Genomic DNA, 19820 nt, shown 5'->3' with positions numbered 1-19820 from the left:
GATGTGTCCCCTCCTGTGATGTGTCCCGTCCTGTGATGTGTCCCGTCCTGTGATGTGTCCCCTCCTTTAATGTGTCCCCTCCTTTAATGTGTCCCCTCCTTTAATGTGTCCCCTCCTTTAATGTGTCCCCTCCTGTGATGTGTCCCCTCCTGTGATGTGCTCTGAGCTCTAACAGGCGTCTCTAATGTGTCCTCCAGGACTACTACCAGAGCGGCAGGATGCTGCTGAGGATGTCTCAGGCCCTGGGGAGGATCGTCCTGGCTGGGCGGGAGATGACCCGCCTGTCAGGGTGAGCTCATCATGTCCAGGTTATGTCCTCCCATGACCTCAGCTGCTGAGCCCTGATGGTCAGCAGGTGGCGCTTTAATCTGACCACTCAGTTACTGAGAGTAGAGGACGGGTCAGGGTCTGAATGGAAGATGGCTTGTTTTGGTTACGTTGGTTCAGACCCAGCGTGGTGTCCATGGCGACGACGGATCTGCATAATATCTCTACGCAAAGCAGCGGGGAAGTAGTGACTCCCCGTGGTGAGAGTGCTCACTGCTCCTCCCCCACCTGCTGCTGCTCCTCGATAGAGCTGAGGGCAGACAGCAGCACCTCATGGAGAGAGAGGAGCAGCGAACCTCAGCTGGTTCCTCCTCAGCTGGTTCCTCCTCAGCTGGTTCCTCCTCAGCTGGTTCCTCCTCAGCTGGTTCCTCCTCAGCTGGTTCCTCCTCAGCTGGTTCCTCCTCAGCTGGTTCCTCCTCAGCTGGTTCCTCCTGCAGTGAGATTTACGGGGAAGTCCTGCTGAATCACAAGGAGATTCAAAGGTTGTTCACAGAGAACCGTTTGGCATTAGGCCCTGATGTTGAGGGTCACCTGGGCTTTTATTGTGAAATGCTGACAGGAAATGACATGGGGTTGCCAGGGGTAACGGCAGGTCCAAAGCAGAGGGTCACTAAACATTAAACAATCATTCCAGCCAGTAAATGAAGTCACTGTTCTATTCAGGAATGACTGTGATGCAATAAGTTGATATCAGGAAACCAGCTCAGCGCTAAGGTCTGCTGGGGTGATGATGTCATCGGCTGTAATTAAAATGTGACCTAAAGAATAATATCTCTGAAACAGCAGATCTTATTTATTGAATCTTTAGTAATGCCCATTTTAAAGAAGCCCTGTCCCCTCAGTCCATCTGCTGTCTTATTCACCTCAGAGGAGTGTCAGCTTCACACAGCTGATGATGCGCTCCAGGTGTGATCTGAATGCAGGGCGGTCTGCTGGAGGAAGCCGCCACGGACACGGCGTCCGGCTCTGACCCTGCCTGTTTCTGTGTCCCTATAGGTTCACCGCTCGCATCACGGAGCTGATGACCGTCCTAAAGGAGCTGAATGCTGGCAAATATGAACGCACCATGGTGTCCCAGCATGAGAGGGGTACGTTCACAACCACAGCTCTGACATCAGCTGTGAGCATGAAGCTGAATGGTGTTTTATTGTTCCACCTAGAAGCAGAGAGTCCAGAGAAAAGCCTGCTGGTTCCTGGAAGTGGACAGGTTATCAACAGAGACAACATCATCAAGTACGTCCCCCTTCTCTCTGGATACCAGCGCAGCTCTCTCTGCTAGACTCATCTTTGCTTTTCTTTGGTCCTACAGGTTTGACCACACTCCACTGGCCACGCCCAATGGTGACCTGCTGATCAGAGACCTCTCCTTGGAGGTGAGGGTGTTACCTGTGGGGGGCTGTGGCCTAGCTCAGACTTTATGGACCGAGCTGATCCCATTCATGCCTGTAGAACGTCTGTGGAATGATGTCTCCTCTCTTCTGTGTGTTTTCAAGGTGAGGTCCGGAACCAATGTTCTGGTTTGTGGACCCAACGGCTGCGGAAAGAGCTCCTTGTTCCGAGTGCTTGGAGAGGTGAGAGTGTTTGGATTCAGTAACGCAGCCTGCTTCCTTCTGCTGTAGGCTGGCCTGGTCCTGACCTGGTTCTGACCTGGTCCTGACCTGGTCCTGACCTGGTTCTGACCTGGTTCTGACCTGGTCCTGACCTGGTCCTGACCTGGTTCTGACCTGGTTCTGACCTGGTTCTGACCTGGTTCTAGTCTGGTTCTGGCCTGGTCCTGACCTGGTTCTAGTCTGGTTCTGGCCTGGTCCTGACCTGGTTCTGACCTGGTTCTAGTCTGGTTCTAGTCTGGATGAGGTCGTCAGGCTCCGCCTCTCTGGACGTCAGAAAGGCCGCTGACCGCTCTGCCTGTTTTTCTGTTCCCAGCTGTGGCCGCTGTTTGGTGGGAGCCTGACCAAACCAGAGAGAGGAAAGCTCTTCTACGTTCCTCAGGTAAAACTCCTCCTGGCTGATGATCACCGGTGAAGGTCAAAGACACCCAGAGAGGAATCCACTGTCAGAACACTATATTATACAATATATATTTAAATGTCTCTGTTATCATCTAACCCTTTAGTTTTCACTCTCTGCCGTGCTAACACACTGTACCTCTCAGCTAAAGGAATGTATATATAGTTAATGTTATAGTTAGCTGTTAGCCTAACGGCCCGCGGCTCCACTAGGTAGATAGTAAATTTTCTCCATATTTTATTAAACTGAGAAATGTAGAACATTGCAGCCAAACGTTCCCTGAGAGGTGGACTCTGTCAGTCTGGTCCATATATAGGTGGTTCCGATCCATATATAGGTGGTTCCGGTCCATAAACGAGTGGTTCCGGTCCATAAACGGGTGGTTCCGGTCCATATATGGGTGGTTCCTGTCCATATATGGGTGGTTCCGGTCCATAAACGGGTGGTTCTGGTCCATAAACGGGTGGTTCTGGTCCATAAACGGGTGGTTCTGGTCCATAAACGGGTGGTTCCGGTCCATATATAGGTGGTTCCGGTCCATATATAGCTAGTTCCGGTCCATAAAAAAGTGTCTCCGGTCCATATATAGGTGGTTCTGGTCCATATATAGGTGGTTCTGGTCCATGTATAGGTGGTTCCGGTCCATATATCGGTGGTTCTGGTCCATATATAGGTGGTTCCAGTCCATAAACGGGTGGTTCCGGTCCATATATCGGTGGTTCCGGTCCATAAACGGGTGGTTCCGGTCCATAAACGGGTGGTTCCGGTCCATAAACGGGTGGTTCTGGTCCATAAACGGGTGGTTCTTGTCCATATATAGGTGGTTCCGGTCCATATATAGGTGGTTCTGGTCCATATATAGGTGGTTTTGGTCCATATATAGGTTGTTCTGGTCCATAAACGGGTGGTTCCGGTCCATATATAGGTGGTTCTGGTACATATATAGGTGGTTCTGGTCCATATATAGGTGCTTCTGGTCCATAAACGGGTGGTTCCGGTCCATATATAGGTGGTTCTGGTCCATATATAGGTGGTTTTGGTCCATATATAGGTGGTCCTGGTCCATAAACGGGTGGTTCTGGTCCATAAACGGGTGGTTCTGGTCCATAAACGGGTGGTTCTGGTCCATATATAGGTTGTTCTGGTCCATAAACGGGTGGTTCCGGTCCATATATAGGTGGTTCTGGTCCATATATAGGTGGTTCTGGTCCATAAACGGGTGGTTCTGGTCCATATATAGGTGGTTCTGGTCCATAAACGGGTGGTTCCGGTCCATATATAGGTGGTTCTGGTCCATATATAGGTGGTTCTGGTCCATAAACGGGTGGTTCCGGTCCATATATAGGTGGTTCTGGTCCATATATAGGTGGTTCTGGTCCATACACGGGTGGTTCCGGTCCATATATAGGTGGTTCCGGTCCATATATAGGTGGTTCTGGTCTATATATAGGTGGTTTTGGTTGGTCCATATATAGGTGGTCCTGGTCCATATATAGGTTGTTCTGGTCCATAAACGGGTGGTTCCGGTCCATAAATAGGTGGTTCTGGTCCATATATAGGTGGTTCTGGTCCATATATAGGTGGTTCTGGTCCATAAACGGGTGGTTCCGGTCCATATATAGGTGGTTCTGGTCCATATATAGGTGGTTTTGGTCCATATATAGGTGGTCCTGGTCCATATATAGGTGGTTCTGGTCCATAAACGGGTGGTTCCGGTCCATATATAGGTGGTTCTGGTCCATATATAGGTGGTTCTGGTCCATATATAGGTGGTTCTGGTCCATATATAGGTGGTTTTGGTCCATATATAGGTGGTCCTGGTCCATAAACGGGTGGTTCTGGTCCATCAACGGGGGGTTCCGGTCCATATATAGGTGGTTCTGGTCCATATATAGGTGGTTCTGGTCCATAAACGGGTGGTTCCGGTCCATATATAGGTGGTTCTGGTCCATATATAGGTGGTTCTGGTCCATATATAGGTTGTTCTGGTCCATACACGGGTGGTTCCGGTCCATATATAGGTGGTTCCGGTCCATATATAGGTGGTTCTGGTCCATATATAGGTGGTTTTGGTCCATATATAGGTGGTCCTGGTCCATATATAGGTTGTTCTGGTCCATAAACGGGTGGTTCCGGTCCATAAATAGGTGGTTCTGGTCCATATATAGGTGGTTCTGGTCCATATATAGGTGGTTCTGGTCCATAAACGGGTGGTTCCGGTCCATATATAGGTGGTTCTGGTCCATATATAGGTGGTTTTGGTCCATATATAGGTGGTCCTGGTCCATAAACGGGTGGTTCCGGTCCATATATAGGTGGTTCTGGTCCATATATAGGTGGTTTTGGTCCATAAATAGGTGGTCCTGGTCCATAAACGGGTGGTTCTGGTCCATAAACGGGTGGTTCTGGTCCATAAACGGGTGGTTCTGGTCCATATATAGGTTGTTCTGGTCCATAAACGGGTGGTTCCGGTCCATAAATAGGTGGTTCTGGTCCATATATAGGTGGTTCTGGTCCATAAACGGGTGGTTCCGGTCCATATATAGGTGGTTCCGGTCCATATATAGGTGGTTCTGGTCCATATATAGGTGGTTCTGGTCCATATATAGGTGGTTCTGGTCCATATATAGGTGGTTCTGGTCCATAAACGGGTGGTTCCGGTCCATATATAGGTGGTTCTGGTCCATATATAGGTGGTTTTGGTCCATAAATAGGTGGTCCTGGTCCATAAACGGGTGGTTCTGGTCCATAAACGGGTGGTTCTGGTCCATAAACGGGTGGTTCTGGTCCATAAACGGGTGGTTCTGGTCCATATATAGGTTGTTCTGGTCCATAAACGGGTGGTTCCGGTCCATAAATAGGTGGTTCTGGTCCATATATAGGTGGTTCTGGTCCATATATAGGTGGTTCTGGTCCATATATAGGTGGTTCTGGTCCATAAACGCGTGGTTCCGGTCCATATATAGGTGGTTCTGGTCCATATATAGGTGGTTTTGGTCCATATATAGGTGGTCCTGGTCCATAAACGGGTGGTTCTGGTCCATAAACGGGTGGTTCTGGTCCATAAACGGGTGGTTCTGGTCCATATATAGGTTGTTCTGGTCCATATATAGGTGGTTCTGGTCCATATATAGGTGGTTCTGGTCCATATATAGGTGGTTCTGGTCCATACACGGGTGGTTCCGGTCCATATATAGGTGGTTCCGGTCCATATATAGGTGGTTCTGGTCCATATATACGTGGTTTTGGTCCATATATAGGTGGTCCTGGTCCATATATAGGTTGTTCTGGTCCATAAACGGGTGGTTCCGGTCCATAAATAGGTGGTTCTGGTCCATATATAGGTGGTTCTGGTCCATATATAGGTGGTTCTGGTCCATAAACGGGTGGTTCCGGTCCATATATAGGTGGTTCTGGTCCATATATAGGTGGTTTTGGTCCATATATAGGTGGTCCTGGTCCATAAACGGGTGGTTCTGGTCCATAAACGGGTGGTTCTGGTCCATAAACGGGTGGTTCTGGTCCATATATAGGTTGTTCTGGTCCATAAACGGGTGGTTCCGGTCCATATATAGGTGGTTCCGGTCCATATATAGGTGGTTCTGGTCCATATATAGGTGGTTCTGGTCCATATATAGGTGGTTCTGGTCCATAAACGGGTGGTTCCGGTCCATATATAGGTGGTTCTGGTCCATATATAGGTGGTTTTGGTCCATAAATAGGTGGTCCTGGTCCATAAACGGGTGGTTCTGGTCCATAAACGGGTGGTTCTGGTCCATAAACGGGTGGTTCTGGTCCATATATAGGTTGTTCTGGTCCATAAACGGGTGGTTCCGGTCCATAAATAGGTGGTTCTGGTCCATATATAGGTGGTTCTGGTCCATATATAGGTGGTTCTGGTCCATATATAGGTGGTTCTGGTCCATATATAGGTGGTTCTGGTCCATAAACGCGTGGTTCCGGTCCATATATAGGTGGTTCTGGTCCATATATAGGTGGTTTTGGTCCATATATAGGTGGTCCTGGTCCATAAACGGGTGGTTCTGGTCCATAAACGGGTGGTTCTGGTCCATAAACGGGTGGTTCTGGTCCATATATAGGTTGTTCTGGTCCATAAACGGGTGGTTCCGGTCCATATATAGGTGGCTCTGGTCCATAAACGGGTGGTCCTGGTCCATATATAGGTTGTTCTGGTCCATAAACGGGTGGTTCCGGTCCATAAATAGGTGGTTCTGGTCCATATATAGGTGGTTCTGGTCCATAAACGCGTGGTTCCGGTCCATATATAGGTGGTTCTGGTCCATAAACGGCTGGCTCTGGTCCATATATAGGTGGTTCTGATCCATATATAGGTGGTTCTGGTCCATATATAGGTGGTTCTGGTCCATAAACGGGTGGTTCTGGTCCATAAGCAGGTGGTTCTGTCCCATTCAGAACCTTGGGTTCATCAGGATCAGGGGAAGCTCTGACCGACCTTGAGCCTGGAGCTAAGTGCTAAGCTAACCAGGGACGACCACATCTATAGATCCAGGCAGAGTTGTTCCAGAACCAACCGGGCTGCAGTCAGTCTGACCTGCGGCTGCCTGTAGGGGGCGCCTGATGTGTGACGCTTGTCTTTCTTCCAGAGGCCGTACATGACTCTGGGCTCTCTGAGGGATCAGGTCATCTATCCAGACACTGTTGAAGAGCAGAGGAGGAAAGGCATCTCTGACCAGGTACGACACAGCAGGCCCCTCCTCTGGGCCACTCCTCCTCTGGCCCACTCCTCCTCTGGGCCACTCCTCCTCTGGCCCACTCCTCATTTGGCCCGCCCCTCCTCCTTTGGCCCTCTCCTCCTCTGGCCCTCTCCTCCTCTGGGCCACTCCTCCTCTGGCCCGCTCCTCTGTCCAGCTCCTCCTCTTGCACTCTCCTCCTCTGGGCCACTCCTCCTCTGGCCCGCTCCTCTGTCCAGCTCCTCCTCTGGCCCTCTCCTCCTCTGGGCCACTCCTCCTCTGGCCCGCTCCTCTGTCCCGCTCCTCCTCTGGGCCGGTTCTGAACGCCTTGTTGGTCTTTGTCCATATAGGTATTGAAGGAGTATCTGGACAATGTCCAGCTGGGCCACATTCTGGACAGGGAGGGCAGCTGGGACGTGGTCCAGGACTGGATGGACGTCCTCAGTGGAGGGGAGAAGCAGAGGATGGCTGTAAGGACTCACCGTTTCACTGGTTGGTCTTAGAACTAGGAAGGACCGCCATGATCACTGTCTTCTTCTTCCCTGGATGTTCCTCTGCTGAAGATGGCCAGGCTGTTCTACCATAAGCCCCAGTTTGCCATTCTGGACGAGTGCACCAGCGCAGTGAGTGTGGACGTGGAGGACTACATCTACAGCCACTGCAGAAAGGTAAGACCACTGCCACCTCAGGGTGGAGCTCCACCAGATACCATGGAAACAGTGACTTGTTAATGCAGCACACTGCATAGTGGACCCTGGTCTCTATAGACTAGTGACCTTGGTCACCATAAACTGTGGACCTTGGTGTCTATAGACTGTGGACCTTGCTGTCTATAGACTCTCACCCTTGGTCCTAGTGGACCTTGGTCTCTATAATAGACCCTGGATATTGGTGTCTATAGACTGTCACCCTTGGTCCTAGTGGACCTTGGGCCCTATAATAGACCCTGGACCTTGGTGTCTATAGACTCTAACCCTTGGTCCTAGTGGACCTTGGTCTCTATAATAGACCCTGGACATTGGTGTCTATAGACTGTCACCCTTGGTCCTAGTGGACCTTGGGCTCTATAATAGACCCTGGACCTTGGTATCCATAGACTCTCACCCTTGGTCCTAGTGGACTTTGTCTCTATAATAGACCCTTGACCTTGGTGTCTATAGACTCACTCTTGGTCCTAGTGGACCTTGGTCTTTATAATAGACCCTGGACCTTGGTGTCTATAGACTCTCACCCTTGGTCCTAGTGGACTTGGTCTCTATAATAGACCCTGGACCTTGGTGTCTATAGACTCTAACCCTTGGTCCTAGTGGACTTGGTCTCTATAATAGACCCTGGACCTTGGTGTCTATAGACTCTCACCCTTGGTCCTAGTGGACCTTGGGCTCTATAATAGACCCTGGACCTTGGTATCCATAGACTCTCACCCTTGGTCCTAGTGGACTTTGTCTCTATAATAGACCCTTGACCTTGGTGTCTATAGACTCACCCTTGGTCCTAGTGGACCTTGGTCTTTATAATAGACCCTGGACCTTGGTGTCTATAGACTCTAACCCTTGGTCCTAGTGGACCTTGGTCTTTATAATAGACCCTGGACCTTGGTGTCTATAGACTCTCACCCTTGGTCCTAGTGGACTTGGTCTCTATAATAGACCCTGGACCTTGGTGTCTATAGACTCTAACCCTTGGTCCTAGTGGACTTGGTCTCTATAATAGACCCTGGACCTTGGTGTCTATAGACTCTCACCCTTGGTCCTAGTAGACCTTGGGCTCTATAATAGACCCTGGACCTTGGTATCCATAGACTGTCACCCTTGGTCCTAGTGGACCTTGGGCTCTATAATAGACCCTGGACCTTGGTATCCATAGACTGTCACCCTTGGTCCTAGTGGACCTTGGTGTCTATAGACTCTCACCCTTGGTCCTAGTGGACTTGGTCTCTATAATAGACCCTGGACCTTGGTGTCTATAGACTCTCACCCTTGGTCCTAGTGGACCTTGGGCTCTATAATAGACCCTGGACCTTGGTATCCATAGACTCTCAACCTTGGTCCTAGTGGACTTGGTCTCTATAATAGACCCTGGACCTTGGTGTCTATAGACTCTAACCCTTGGTCCTAGTGGACTTGGTCTCTATAATAGACCCTGGACCTTGGTGTCTATAGACTCTCACCCTTGGTCCTAGTGGACTTTGTCTCTATAATAGACCCTTGACCTTGGTGTCTATAGACTCACCCTTGGTCCTAGTGGACCTTGGTCTCTATAATAGACCCTGGACCTTGGTGTCTATAGACTCTCACCCTTGGTCCTAGTGGACCTTGGTCTCTATAATAGACCCTGAAAAGTGGTGTCTATAGACATTCACCCTTGGGCCTAGTGGACTTGGTCTCTATAATAGACCCTGGACCTTGGTGTCTATAGACTCTCACCCTTGGTCCTAGTGGACATTGGTGTCTATAGACATTCACCCTTGGGCCTAGTGGACCTTGGTCTCTATAATAGACTCTGGACCTTGGTCCTAGTGGACCCTGGTCTCTATAATAGACTGTGGACCTTGGTGTCTATAGACTGTCACCCTTGGTCCTAGTGGACCTTGGTGTCTATAGACTGTGGACGTTGGTCTCTATAATAGACTGTGGACATTGGTCCTAGTGAACCCTGGTCTCTATAATAGACTGTGGACCTTGGTGTCTATAGACTGTCACCCTTGGTCCTAGTGTACCTTGGTGTCTATAGACTGTGGACGTTGGTCTCTATAATAGACTGTGTACATTGGTCCTAGTGAACCCTGGTCTCTATAATAGACTGTGGACCTTGGTGTCTATAATAGACTCTGGACATTGGCCCCAGTGGACCCTGGTCTCTATAGACTGTGGACCTTGGTCTCTATTATAGACTGTGGACCTTGGTCCAAGTGGACCTTGGTCTCTAGACTGTGGACCTTGGTCCTAGTGGACCCTGGTCTCTATAGACTGTGGACGTTGGTCTCTATTATAGACTGTGGACCTTGGTCCCAGTGGACCCTGGTCTCTATAGACTGTGGACCTTGGTCTCTATTATAGACTGTGGACCTTGGTCCGAGTGGACCTTGGTCTCTATAGACTGTGGACTTTGGTCTCTATTATAGACTGTGGACCTTGGTCCTAGTGGACCTTGGTCTCTATAGACGTTGACCTTGGTCTCTATAGACTGTGGACCTTGGTCTCTATAGACTGTGGACCTTGGTCCTACTGGAACTTGGTCTCTATTATAGACTGTGAACCTTGGTCTCTATTATAGACTGTGGACCTTGGTCTCTATAGACTGTGGACCTTGGTCCTAGTGGACCTTGGTCTCTATAGACTGTGGACCTTGGTCCTAGTGGACCCTGGTCTCTATAGACTGTGGACCTTGGTCCCAGTGGACCCTGGTCTCTATAGACTGTGGACCTTGGTCTCTATTATAGACTGTGGACCTTGGTCCTAGTGGACCTTGGTCTCTATAGACGTTGACCTTGGTCTCTATAGACTGTGGACCTTGGTCTCTATTATAGACTGTGGACCTTGGTCCTAGTGGACCTTGGTCTCTATAGACGTTGACCTTGGTCTCTATAGACTGTGGACCTTGGTCTCTATAGACTGTGGACCTTGGTCCTACTGGAACTTGGTCTCTATTATAGACTGTGAACCTTGGTCTCTATTATAGACTGTGGACCTTGGTCTCTATAGACTGTGGACCTTGGTCCTAGTGGACCTTGGTCTCTATAGACTGTGGACCTTGGTCCTAGTGGACCCTGGTCTCTATAGACTGTGGACCTTGGTCCCAGTGGACCCTGGTCTCTATAGACTGTGGACCTTGGTCTCTATTATAGACTGTGGACCTTGGTCCTAGTGGACCTTGGTCTCTATAGACGTTGACCTTGGTCTCTATAGACTGTGGACCTTGGTCTCTATAGACTGTGGACCTTGGTCCTACTGGAACTTGGTCTCTATTATAGACTGTGAACCTTGGTCTCTATTATAGACTGTGGACCTTGGTCTCTATAGACTGTGGACCTTGGTCCTAGTGGACCTTGGTCTCTATAGACTGTGGACCTTGGTCCTAGTGGACCCTGGTCTCTATAGACTGTGGACCTTGGTCCCAGTGGACCCTGGTTTCTATAGACTGTGGACCTTGGTCCCAGTGGACCCTGGTTTCTATAGACTGTGGACCTTGGTCTCTATTATAGACTGTGAACCTTGGTCCTAGTGGACATTGGTCTCTATAGACTGTGGACCTTGGTCTCTATAGACTGTGAACCTTGGTCCTAGTGGACATTGGTCTCTATAGACTGTGGACCTTGGTCTCTATAGACTGTGAACCTTGGTCCTAGTGGACATTGGTCTCTATAGACTGTGGACCTTGGTCTCTAAAGACTGTGGACCTTGGTCTCTATAGACTGTGGACCTTGGTCTCTATAGACTGTGGACTTTGGTCTCTATTATAGACTGTGAACCTTGGTCCTAGTGGACATTGGTCTCTATAGACTGTGGACCTTGGTCTCTATAGACTGTGAACCTTGGTCCTAGTGGACATTGGTCTCTATAGACTGTGGACCTTGGTCTCTAAAGACTGTGGACCTTGGTCTCTATAGACTGTGGACCTTGGTCTCTATAGACTGTGGACTTTGGTCTCTATTATAGACTGTGAACCTTGGTCCTAGTGGACATTGGTCTCTATAGACTGTGGACCTTGGTCTCTATAGACTGTGGACCTTGGCCTGCTCTACATGACGTTTTCTATCTGGCCCACAGGTTGGCATCACGTTATTCACGGTGTCCCACAGAAAGTCCCTGTGGAAGCACCATGAGGTAAGTTCCTTCTCTCCAAAGGTTCCTGGTCCAGATGGATCATCGGTGGTTCTGTAGTAACCCTCTCTTTTTCCTCTAGTTCTATCTCCACATGGACGGCAGAGGAAACTACGAGTTCAAGCGCATCACAGAGGAAACCGTAGAGTTTGGCTCCTAGAATCGTTCTCTTAGAAGCAGTCTATTAACTAAGTTCTGAGGCAAATCGCAGCTGATACTAGAAAATAATTTGTAATTATTTGTAAAATGTTTTTTGCTATTTAACATGTTAATTTAGTTTGGGTTAATCTATGTGATCTAGTTCTGTTTTCCCCTTGCGTGCCAGTTTGACCCAAGAGATGACCAAATATGTGTCCTGCAGGTCCAGCAGGATGGAGTGGACCTCCAGGTACGGTCTGTCCTGCCGGTCGGTTTGTCCTGCAGGTCCAGCAGGACGGACTGGACCTCCAGGTCCGGTCTGTCCAGCAGGTCGGTCTGTCCTGCAGGTCCGGTCTGTCCTGCCGGTCGGTTTGTCCTGCAGGTACGGTCTGTCCTGCAGGTCTGGTCTGTCCTGCAGGTCCAGCAGGACGGACTGGACCTCCAGGTCCGGTCTCTCCTGCAGGTCCAGCAGGTCGGTCTGTCCTGCCGGTCGGTTTGTCCTGCAGGTCCAGCAGGACGGACTGGACCAGCAGGTCGGTCTGTCCTGCAGGTCCGGTCTGTCCAGTAGACCCTGTCTCCCTGATCCCCTCCTGATTCGTCTCTCCTGCTCATCATGAACGGTGGTTGGACCCAGACTGGGTCCAGGCGGTCTGCTGCATTTGAACCGCCTCCCTGCCGTTTCTGGAGCAGGTGGTGGTGGGACTCCTCTGAGGACCAGAACTCCTCCTACTAATGAACTTGACCAATAAGCAGATGATGGAATGTAAAGAGGCCTTAACTCAGCTGTTGATCTCTTTTTGCACTGAAATAAATCCAACCGTTAGAACCCGCCTGTTGTCCTTCATTTCCTCATCGGTCCTGATCGGACCTCCTGGGCCTCCACGAGGGGGCGCTGTCGGCCCAGGTTTGGCCTGGCTGTGGAGGAGGTTCTGCCGGCGCCGGCCCGGTTCTAAATGTGTTGTGATCCGACAGACATTTCAGGCTTTAAGATGAAAATCTTTATTGATTCAGATCAAAGCAGAACATCAGGATCCATAAAAAGTTAGTTTGATTCAAACATCCATAAAATCACCCCACCAGAACCCACAATAAATTAAACAGCAGGTAGAAAATATTCCATTAGTAAAAAAATAAAATGATCCCAGCTTCTCTATCGCCATGGAAACCAGCCAGTCCAGATTGAGGTTGGGTGGAACCCGGTCAGACGTACCGCTGTCAGACAGAACCTGAAGCTGCTGAAGCTGAGTTCAAACGTTTCACAGAAACCTCAGCCAGCACCGCTCCGCCACGGACGCCTAGGCGTCCCTCAGAGGACGCCGCTCCATCCCAGCCTTCGCCGCTTTTCTCTTCCGCTTCCAGCAGATGACGGTGACGATCAGGCCGAGGGTCAGCGGGATGAGCAGGAGACCGCCAGCGATCACAGCCGGAGAAAAGACTGCAACAAGGAAGGCAGCAGGTCAGTAGCAGGGCCCAGACGTCCTGATGGAGCCCGAAGGCAGCGTGGGTCCAGACCGGATCCGCCGCGCTCAGAACTGACCTTTGAAGATGGACCGCTCCTCCCCTCCAGAACACTTGGTGGCGCTCTCCTCTCCAAACTGCTTGGCGGTGCGGCGGCTGGGGATGTACGCCTGGACGGTGAAGCAGTAGCTCTCTCCGCGGTCCAGACTGCTCATGGGGATCACGCTGAAGCCGGAGTCCAAGGTTTTCTGGAGGAAAAGGAGGCGTCAGCTGGATGGGGGGGGGGGGGGGGGGGGTGTCTGACTGAGGGGGAGGAGGGGGAGGTTACTCACTATGCCGCTGCTCTTCTTCTTCCGGTACTTGACTCTGTATCGCAGGTCGTCAGCGAAGACGTCTCTGATGTTCAACTGGCGGTCACCGATGAAGAGCGCGGTGGGGGGGTCGCTCACGTACAGCGTGGTGGTCTGCTGGTCCTGGCTGACGTTCAGGCTGAAGTCGGGCCTCCCGATGTCGGCTGTGGGACAGAGCAGACGGATGGTGGGTGTGGATCCTCTGTGGAACAGCTGGCGGTTCTGCAGAACCGAGGAACCGGCCCAATCAGGTTCTAAACATTAGGGTGATGGCAGAGAGGAGCTCTGAACCAGAGGAAGAGTCTTCCTGGTTCCACCATCTGAGGTTCTGTCTGGATCACACTAGACCTGCAGGGTCTGAGTACTTTTACAGGATCTGTTCATCAGGACCGGGTAGGGAAACCGGGTCAGGACCATGATCACTCTCCTGTACTCAAGACAGGAGGAGCGTTGATGTTCTGCTGGTGAGAGCAGGAGGTTCTGATTGGGCCTGGAACAGGCAGGGAGGTTCTGATTGGGCTTGGAACAGCAAGGGAGGTTCTGATTGGGCCTGGAACAGCAAGGGAGGTTCTGATTGGGCCTGGAACAGCAAGGGAGGTTCTGAATGGGCCTGGAACAGCAAGGGAGGTTCTGATTGGGCCTGGAACAGGCAGGGAGGTTCTGATTGGGTCCAGAGTAACGGGTAACGGGTCAGGTGCTGCAGACTCTGACAGGAACATAAAAAGGCTCCTCCCACTGAGCCTTTGAGGCGTCAGAACTGGAAGAGACGCCACCGCAGGGCTGGGCATGGCGTGGTAGAACCAAGCGAGCTGAGACCCGATCAGAACCTCAGGATCGGACCCGGCTAGCTGAGACCCGATCAGAACCTCGGGATCGGACCCGGCCAGCTGAGACCCGATCAGAACCTCGGGATCGGACCCGGCCAGCTGAGACCCGATCAGAACCTCGGGATCGGACCTGGCCAGCTGAGACCCGATTAGAACCTCGGGATCGGACCTGGCCAGCTGAGACCCGATCAGAACCTCGGGATAGGGGGAGGACGATGGGGGTCAGGGGGAGGACGATGGGGGTCAGGGGGAGGACGATGAGGGTCAGGGGGAGGATGATGGGGGTCAGGGGGAGGATGATGGGGGGTCAGGGGGAGGATGATAGAGGTCAGGGGAAGGATGGGGGTCAGGGGGAGGATGGGGGTCAGGGGGAGGATGATGAGGGTCAGGGGGAGGATGATAGAGGTCAGGGGGAGGATGATGAGGGTCAGGGGGAGGATGATGGGGGTCAGGGGGAGGATGATGGGGGTCAGGGGGAGGATGATAGAGGGTCAGGGGAAGGATGGGGGTCAGGGGGAGGATGGGGGTCAGGGGGAGGATGATGAGGGTCAGGGGGAGGATGATAGAGGTCAGGGGGAGGATGATGAGGGTCAGGGGAGGATGATGGGGGTCAGGGGGAGGATGATGGGGGTCAGGGGGAGGATGATGGGGTCAGGGGGAGGATGATGGGGTCAGGGGGAGGATGATGGGGGTCAGGGGGAGATGTTCTCCATATTGAAGCGGTTGTAGTGGAACCTACTGTCTTGGTAGGGGCAGAACCGTGGCGAGGTGGAGTGAGGGAACTCGGTGAGGTCCGATGTGGTTCCCAGCGGCGGTTCTGACAGGACGTCGGCCGTGTAGCAGGACTTCAGCTCCGTCAGGGAGCGGGACAGGTCGCACTCCGTGGCGTTGGAGCGGATGCATTGGTGGATCCTCTGTCTGTCTCCTCCAGACCTGCAACGGCAAGATCCCGGGTTAAAGGGGGGCTGTTGCTATGGAGACCAGAGCATGGGACAGATGTGATCCAATCAAGTGCTCTAAAGACAGAATACTTCACTGTCCTTTCTACTCCCACTTCACCCACCCCACCCAGATCCTACACCCTCCACCCCACCCGACACAGATCCTACACCCGCCCTCCATCTCCACCCAGATCCATCCAAACCCAGCAGCTCCTGGTCGTCTGCTGTACCAGGGGCCTCTGGCAGACAGATGTGGAGCCTGAATGCTCGCTGTGGAACCAAGGTCCTCCAGCACAATTCATTGAAGTACATCTGTTCTGCAGCAACATTAGGAGGGTATCTAATAACAGTGCGCTAGTACCCCCAGTATTAGCGGTAGTATCAGGTCATAGTATCAGTAGTACTGGCGGTATGAACTGGACTGATAATTTGCCCCCTAGGCCACATCGGTAGAGTCTGAAAGCATAGTTGGTTTTAGCCCAGAAAGAGCCCTCCGTTGTCACATTTGGAAGGATATTGGGAACATTATTCAACTAAAGCTTCCTCTAAAAGCAGCAGGATGATGACATTTATTAAAATAAAAAAAGTTAAAACAAACATAAGATCTCTTTCCTCTAAAAGTCTGCTAGTTAATGACTTGATTTGTGATAATCACATTGACTTGTGTTGCCTTACAGAAACCTGGCTGCAGCAAGAGGATTATGTGAGCATAAATGAGGCAACTCCTTCAAGCTATTTAAATGTTCACATCCCCAGAAGTTCTGGGCGAGGAGGAGGAGTAGCAACAATCTTCCAGTCTGACTTACTGATTACTACCAAGACAGTTAATACCTACAACTCTTTTGAACATTTAACCCTTAATTTCCCTCATCCAAATTTCAAGGCAAGAAAACCTCTTCTTTTTGTAACTTTGTATCGTCCACCAGGTCCTTACTCTGAATTTTTAGATGAGTTTTCAGAGTTCCTTTCTGATTTGGTATTAAATACTGACAGGGTCATCATAGTGGGAGATTTTAACATCCATGCTGACATTGAAGGCGATAGCTTAAGAGCAGCCTTTAATGCTATCTTAGACACTATTGGCTTTGTTCAAAATGTGAATAGTCCCACACATTCTCATCTTCATACTTTGGATCTTTTGCTGACATACGGCATTGAGAAGAAATATCATAACAGAAATACTCTGCCCATTTTTCACAACTTCTGAGGTTTAGCTAACTGAGTTTTAAAAATTCCTGAAAGATGGTTTAATTATTGTAGATCCTAGCAGGATAACTTCGTAACATCTTAACGTCTTAATCAAGAATTTGGTCCCTTATTGCCCTTCAAAACCTAATGATCTTGTTGATGTTGTTCCATAGGAAGCAGACTACCTGGTTAAAGTCTGAGCTCCATTTCTTTAAGCATTGGTTAGTCTATGAGAGACACTCTTCCTTTCTTGGGGTGTTCTGCTTAGTCTGAAATGGTTTATAGCTGTGTAAAAAGACTCTTTGCAAAGCTGGGTCATTATATTTCTCTTCATTAATTGAGAAGAATAAGAATAATGCTAGATTTCTTTTTAATCCATTTGCGAGAGCCATAGCTCTGTTGAACTATCCATCCTACCTGTTCTTAGCAGGGATGATTTTCTGGCTGTATAATGAGCTCAACACTGTTATTAAGGTTTTTTGGTAAAATGCTGAAGACCAATAATGTCTGGGCCGGATTGCAGCATTTATCCAGCCCTGGATGCAGTAGTAGCTGTAGTTGTATATAAAGAAGTAGATATCCAGCCTTCCTGCTGGATAGAGTTCTAGTTCTTAGACTGGTACCTGTTAGTAACTGATCCGTTGACCTGCAGCATCTAAGGACCTGTATACTCTGAAAGTTTCCAGGTAGTACTCACACAGAGAACTCCACGGTGTAGGAGTAATCGGCCGAAGGTTTGGGGGCCCAGCTCAGGAGGGTTTTGAAGTTGATGGAGGTCCAAGTGAGGTTGTGAGCTGGAGGATATGAGTCTGTAGCCCCTGTTGGTCACATGAAAGGTCAGACTTCATCACAATAAAGCTTTGCTGGGCTTTAACAGCTAATCACCGGCCCAGGAGCCAGGAGAGCTAATCACCGCTCTGTACCCCGACCCGGCCCCGGGGCCAGGAGAGCTAATCACCGCTCTGTACCCGGCCCTGGGGCCAGGAGGTCATCCTGAGCTAATCACCGCTCTGTACCCCGACCCGGCCCCGGGGCCAGGAGAGCTAATCACCGCTCTGTACCCCGACCCGGCCCCGGGGCCAGGAGGTCATCCTCAGATCACCTTCTCCCAACAGGAGAAGCCTGAGGAAGAGGTTACCCAGCAGAGAAACGTCATTATCTGGAGACCTCATCCCTCACTGAGCTGTGATGTCATCCTGGAAACGGATTACTGAGGATTAAACGGCTGAATGACGGTGGCGCTGACATCATCGCTCCGCCATGCTCTCTGAGCGGGACGCTACACGTTTAGAGAAGCAGGGCGGATAGCAGGAGGGGGGAAGACTGGGAGAGGGAACTGCTAGGTTAACTTCAGGTTAACTTTGGGTTTAATTTATATTAATTTCTGTTAATTTAGGTTAACTTTAGGTCAATTTAAATTACTTTCTGTTAATTCAGCTTAACTTCAGGTTAACCTGAGGTTAACTTTAGGTCAATTTAAATTACTTTCTGTTAATTCAGCTTAACTTCAGGTTAACTTTAGGTTAACTTTAGGTCAATTTAAATTACTTTCTGTTAATTCAGCTTAACTTCAGGTTAACTTTAGGTTAACTTTAGGTTAATTTATATTACTTTCTGTTAATTCAGCTTAACTTCAGGTTAACTTTAGGTTAACTTAATTTTAGGTTAACAGTGTTTATCTCTGGTTAGGTGTAGTTAGTCCCAGTCAACTGGTGGTTGGAGCTCCTCCACCTTCAGCTCTTCTCCACCTGAGCTCAGTTCAGACCCACCCTGCTCCTCCTCCTGATGGAGGAAGGTGGAGGTTCAGATTGTTCTGGACCAGGATCTGCTGTAGTTCCAGCCTCTAACCCCCCCACCCCTCCAGGACTCACCGGAGCAGCTCTGCGCGGACAGCAGCAGCAGCAGCAGAGGTATCTTCATCCTGTCCGCTCAGCAGGTCCGGTTCGGTAAAGTCCAGATAGTCCGGTCCGGTCCTGGTCCTGGTCCCTGTCTCTCTCTCTCTGCTCTCCGTGCGCCGGATTTGCCTCCTTTATAGCGATGACGCTGCGCGGGGCAGGACCAAATAAGGCAGTCCGGCTGTGACGTCACCACACTCCGCGGTTTGCTGGTGAGGTAATCATATCTGCTCGGGGATGATGATGATGATGATGATGATGATGATGATGATCATCATCATCATCATGCAGAAACAGCTGAGCTCCGGACCGAACCACAGAACCTCCATCTGAGGCTCAGCAGGAGGACAGACACCTGATGGTTCTGCTCCTCTCTAACTGGACCACAGGAACATCAGCATCCAGATGGACCGGACCGGACCGGACCGGACCGGGTCTCTGTGAGGAGAGAAGCAGTGCTCCATGTGGAGAACATGACTCCTGTAGAACCCTGGTTCTGACTCCTCTCACTGATTTAGGGGAGCTTCTGTTGGAGCCTCACCAGCTTCTGATTGGCCATCCTTTCATCACCATGGCAACCACGATAACTAAGGACATGAGGTCCAGTAGGAGGGAGGTTCTAGAAGAGGTCCGTGGGGTTCTCACCCGGTTCTTAGCTCACTGAACCAACCAAGCTAAACATAGAGCTAGATATTCCAGATGCTAAAACCAGGTTTTTCCGGTTTGGATCAATGTGTGGATCAGACAGCAGACCGATAAAACCTCCGTCCTCTGGAGTCCCAGCACATTAACATGTTCAGGTAGGCATGGTCGTTGCTAGGGAGCCACGGCCCCTCTCTGGCTCCGCCCCCATCCAACACTTTCCTCTGTCAAGGACGGAGGTTCTGTTGTGTCTGGTGTCTCTGTTTTTTATTCAAATAAAAGTTTTTTTTTTAAATGTTTCAATTCTATTGAGTTTATTTCTATAGCTCAAGTTCACAACACGTCATCTCAGGTCATTTTACAGTTCGTCAGATCATCCAGTCAGATTGATTCAAAGTTTTCTAAAGAAAACCAGATGAATCATTGACTCTTCAGCAATCCCTCACACTAAGCATGCTAGTAGCGACAGTGGAGAGGAAAAACTCCCTTTGAACAGGAAGAAACCTCCAGCA

The 19820-nt window shown here is 50.2% G+C and overlaps 2 protein-coding genes and 1 long non-coding RNA gene across 4 annotated transcripts in view; 2 read left to right on the top strand and 1 right to left on the bottom strand.

The window, feature by feature from the left end:
- The window catches only part of abcd3a (ATP-binding cassette, sub-family D (ALD), member 3a), a 40593-nt gene extending 28292 nt beyond the window's left edge, over positions 1–12301 (top strand). The window contains exons 13-23 of one of the 2 annotated variants that reach the window (XM_038276432.1): positions 198–289; positions 1324–1415; positions 1491–1560; positions 1637–1700; positions 1821–1898; positions 2251–2316; positions 6960–7049; positions 7397–7516; positions 7610–7714; positions 11816–11872; positions 11952–12301. In XM_038276432.1, coding sequence (XP_038132360.1) covers positions 198–289; positions 1324–1415; positions 1491–1560; positions 1637–1700; positions 1821–1898; positions 2251–2316; positions 6960–7049; positions 7397–7516; positions 7610–7714; positions 11816–11872; positions 11952–12029 — 912 coding nt within the window. In that variant the 3' untranslated portion in view covers positions 12030–12301. Of the gene's footprint in view, positions 1–197; positions 290–1323; positions 1416–1487; positions 1561–1636; positions 1701–1820; positions 1899–2250; positions 2317–6959; positions 7050–7396; positions 7517–7609; positions 7715–11815; positions 11873–11951 lie in introns of both variants that reach the window. The other variant, XM_038276431.1, reaches the window with a different exon arrangement.
- Positions 12302–12399: 98 nt separating this feature from the next.
- On the top strand, positions 12400–12837 carry LOC119777533. The gene is made up of 2 exons (XR_005279929.1): positions 12400–12479; positions 12541–12837. It is a non-coding gene; the product is annotated as an uncharacterized LOC119777533 (long non-coding RNA).
- Positions 12838–12990: 153 nt separating this feature from the next.
- On the bottom strand, positions 12991–18805 carry f3a (coagulation factor IIIa). Its single transcript, XM_038276433.1, has 6 exons — positions 18643–18805; positions 17469–17589; positions 15382–15575; positions 13798–13979; positions 13545–13713; positions 12991–13442 (listed from the first exon to the last, which is right to left on the bottom strand). Exons 1-6 carry the CDS (start codon positions 18689–18691, stop codon positions 13303–13305), a joined length of 855 nt encoding a protein of 284 aa, XP_038132361.1. The 5' UTR covers positions 18692–18805; the 3' UTR covers positions 12991–13302.
- Between the last annotated feature and the right edge of the window lie 1015 nt (positions 18806–19820).

Source organism: Cyprinodon tularosa, unplaced genomic scaffold, assembly GCF_016077235.1.
Source record: "Cyprinodon tularosa strain WSP-4 unplaced genomic scaffold, ASM1607723v1 ctg1240, whole genome shotgun sequence".
Taxonomy (NCBI): domain Eukaryota; kingdom Metazoa; phylum Chordata; class Actinopteri; order Cyprinodontiformes; family Cyprinodontidae; genus Cyprinodon; species Cyprinodon tularosa.
Note: the sequence above shows the minus strand (reverse complement) of the source record. Positions and strands in the feature narration are given on the sequence as shown.

Excerpts from the sequence above, each read along its gene's own strand:
- f3a (XM_038276433.1), bottom strand. The coding sequence starts at position 18,691 with ATGAAGATACCTCTGCTGCTGCTGCTGCTGTCCGCGCAGAGCTGCTCC. Across the intron at positions 17,590-18,642 it reads GTCCGCGCAGAGCTGCTCCG|GGGCTACAGACTCATATCCT; the intron begins GTGAGTCCTGGA and ends TGTGACCAACAG. Across the intron at positions 13,980-15,381 it reads GTTCTGCCCCTACCAAGACA|CCGACATCGGGAGGCCCGAC; the intron begins GTAGGTTCCACT and ends TCTGTCCCACAG.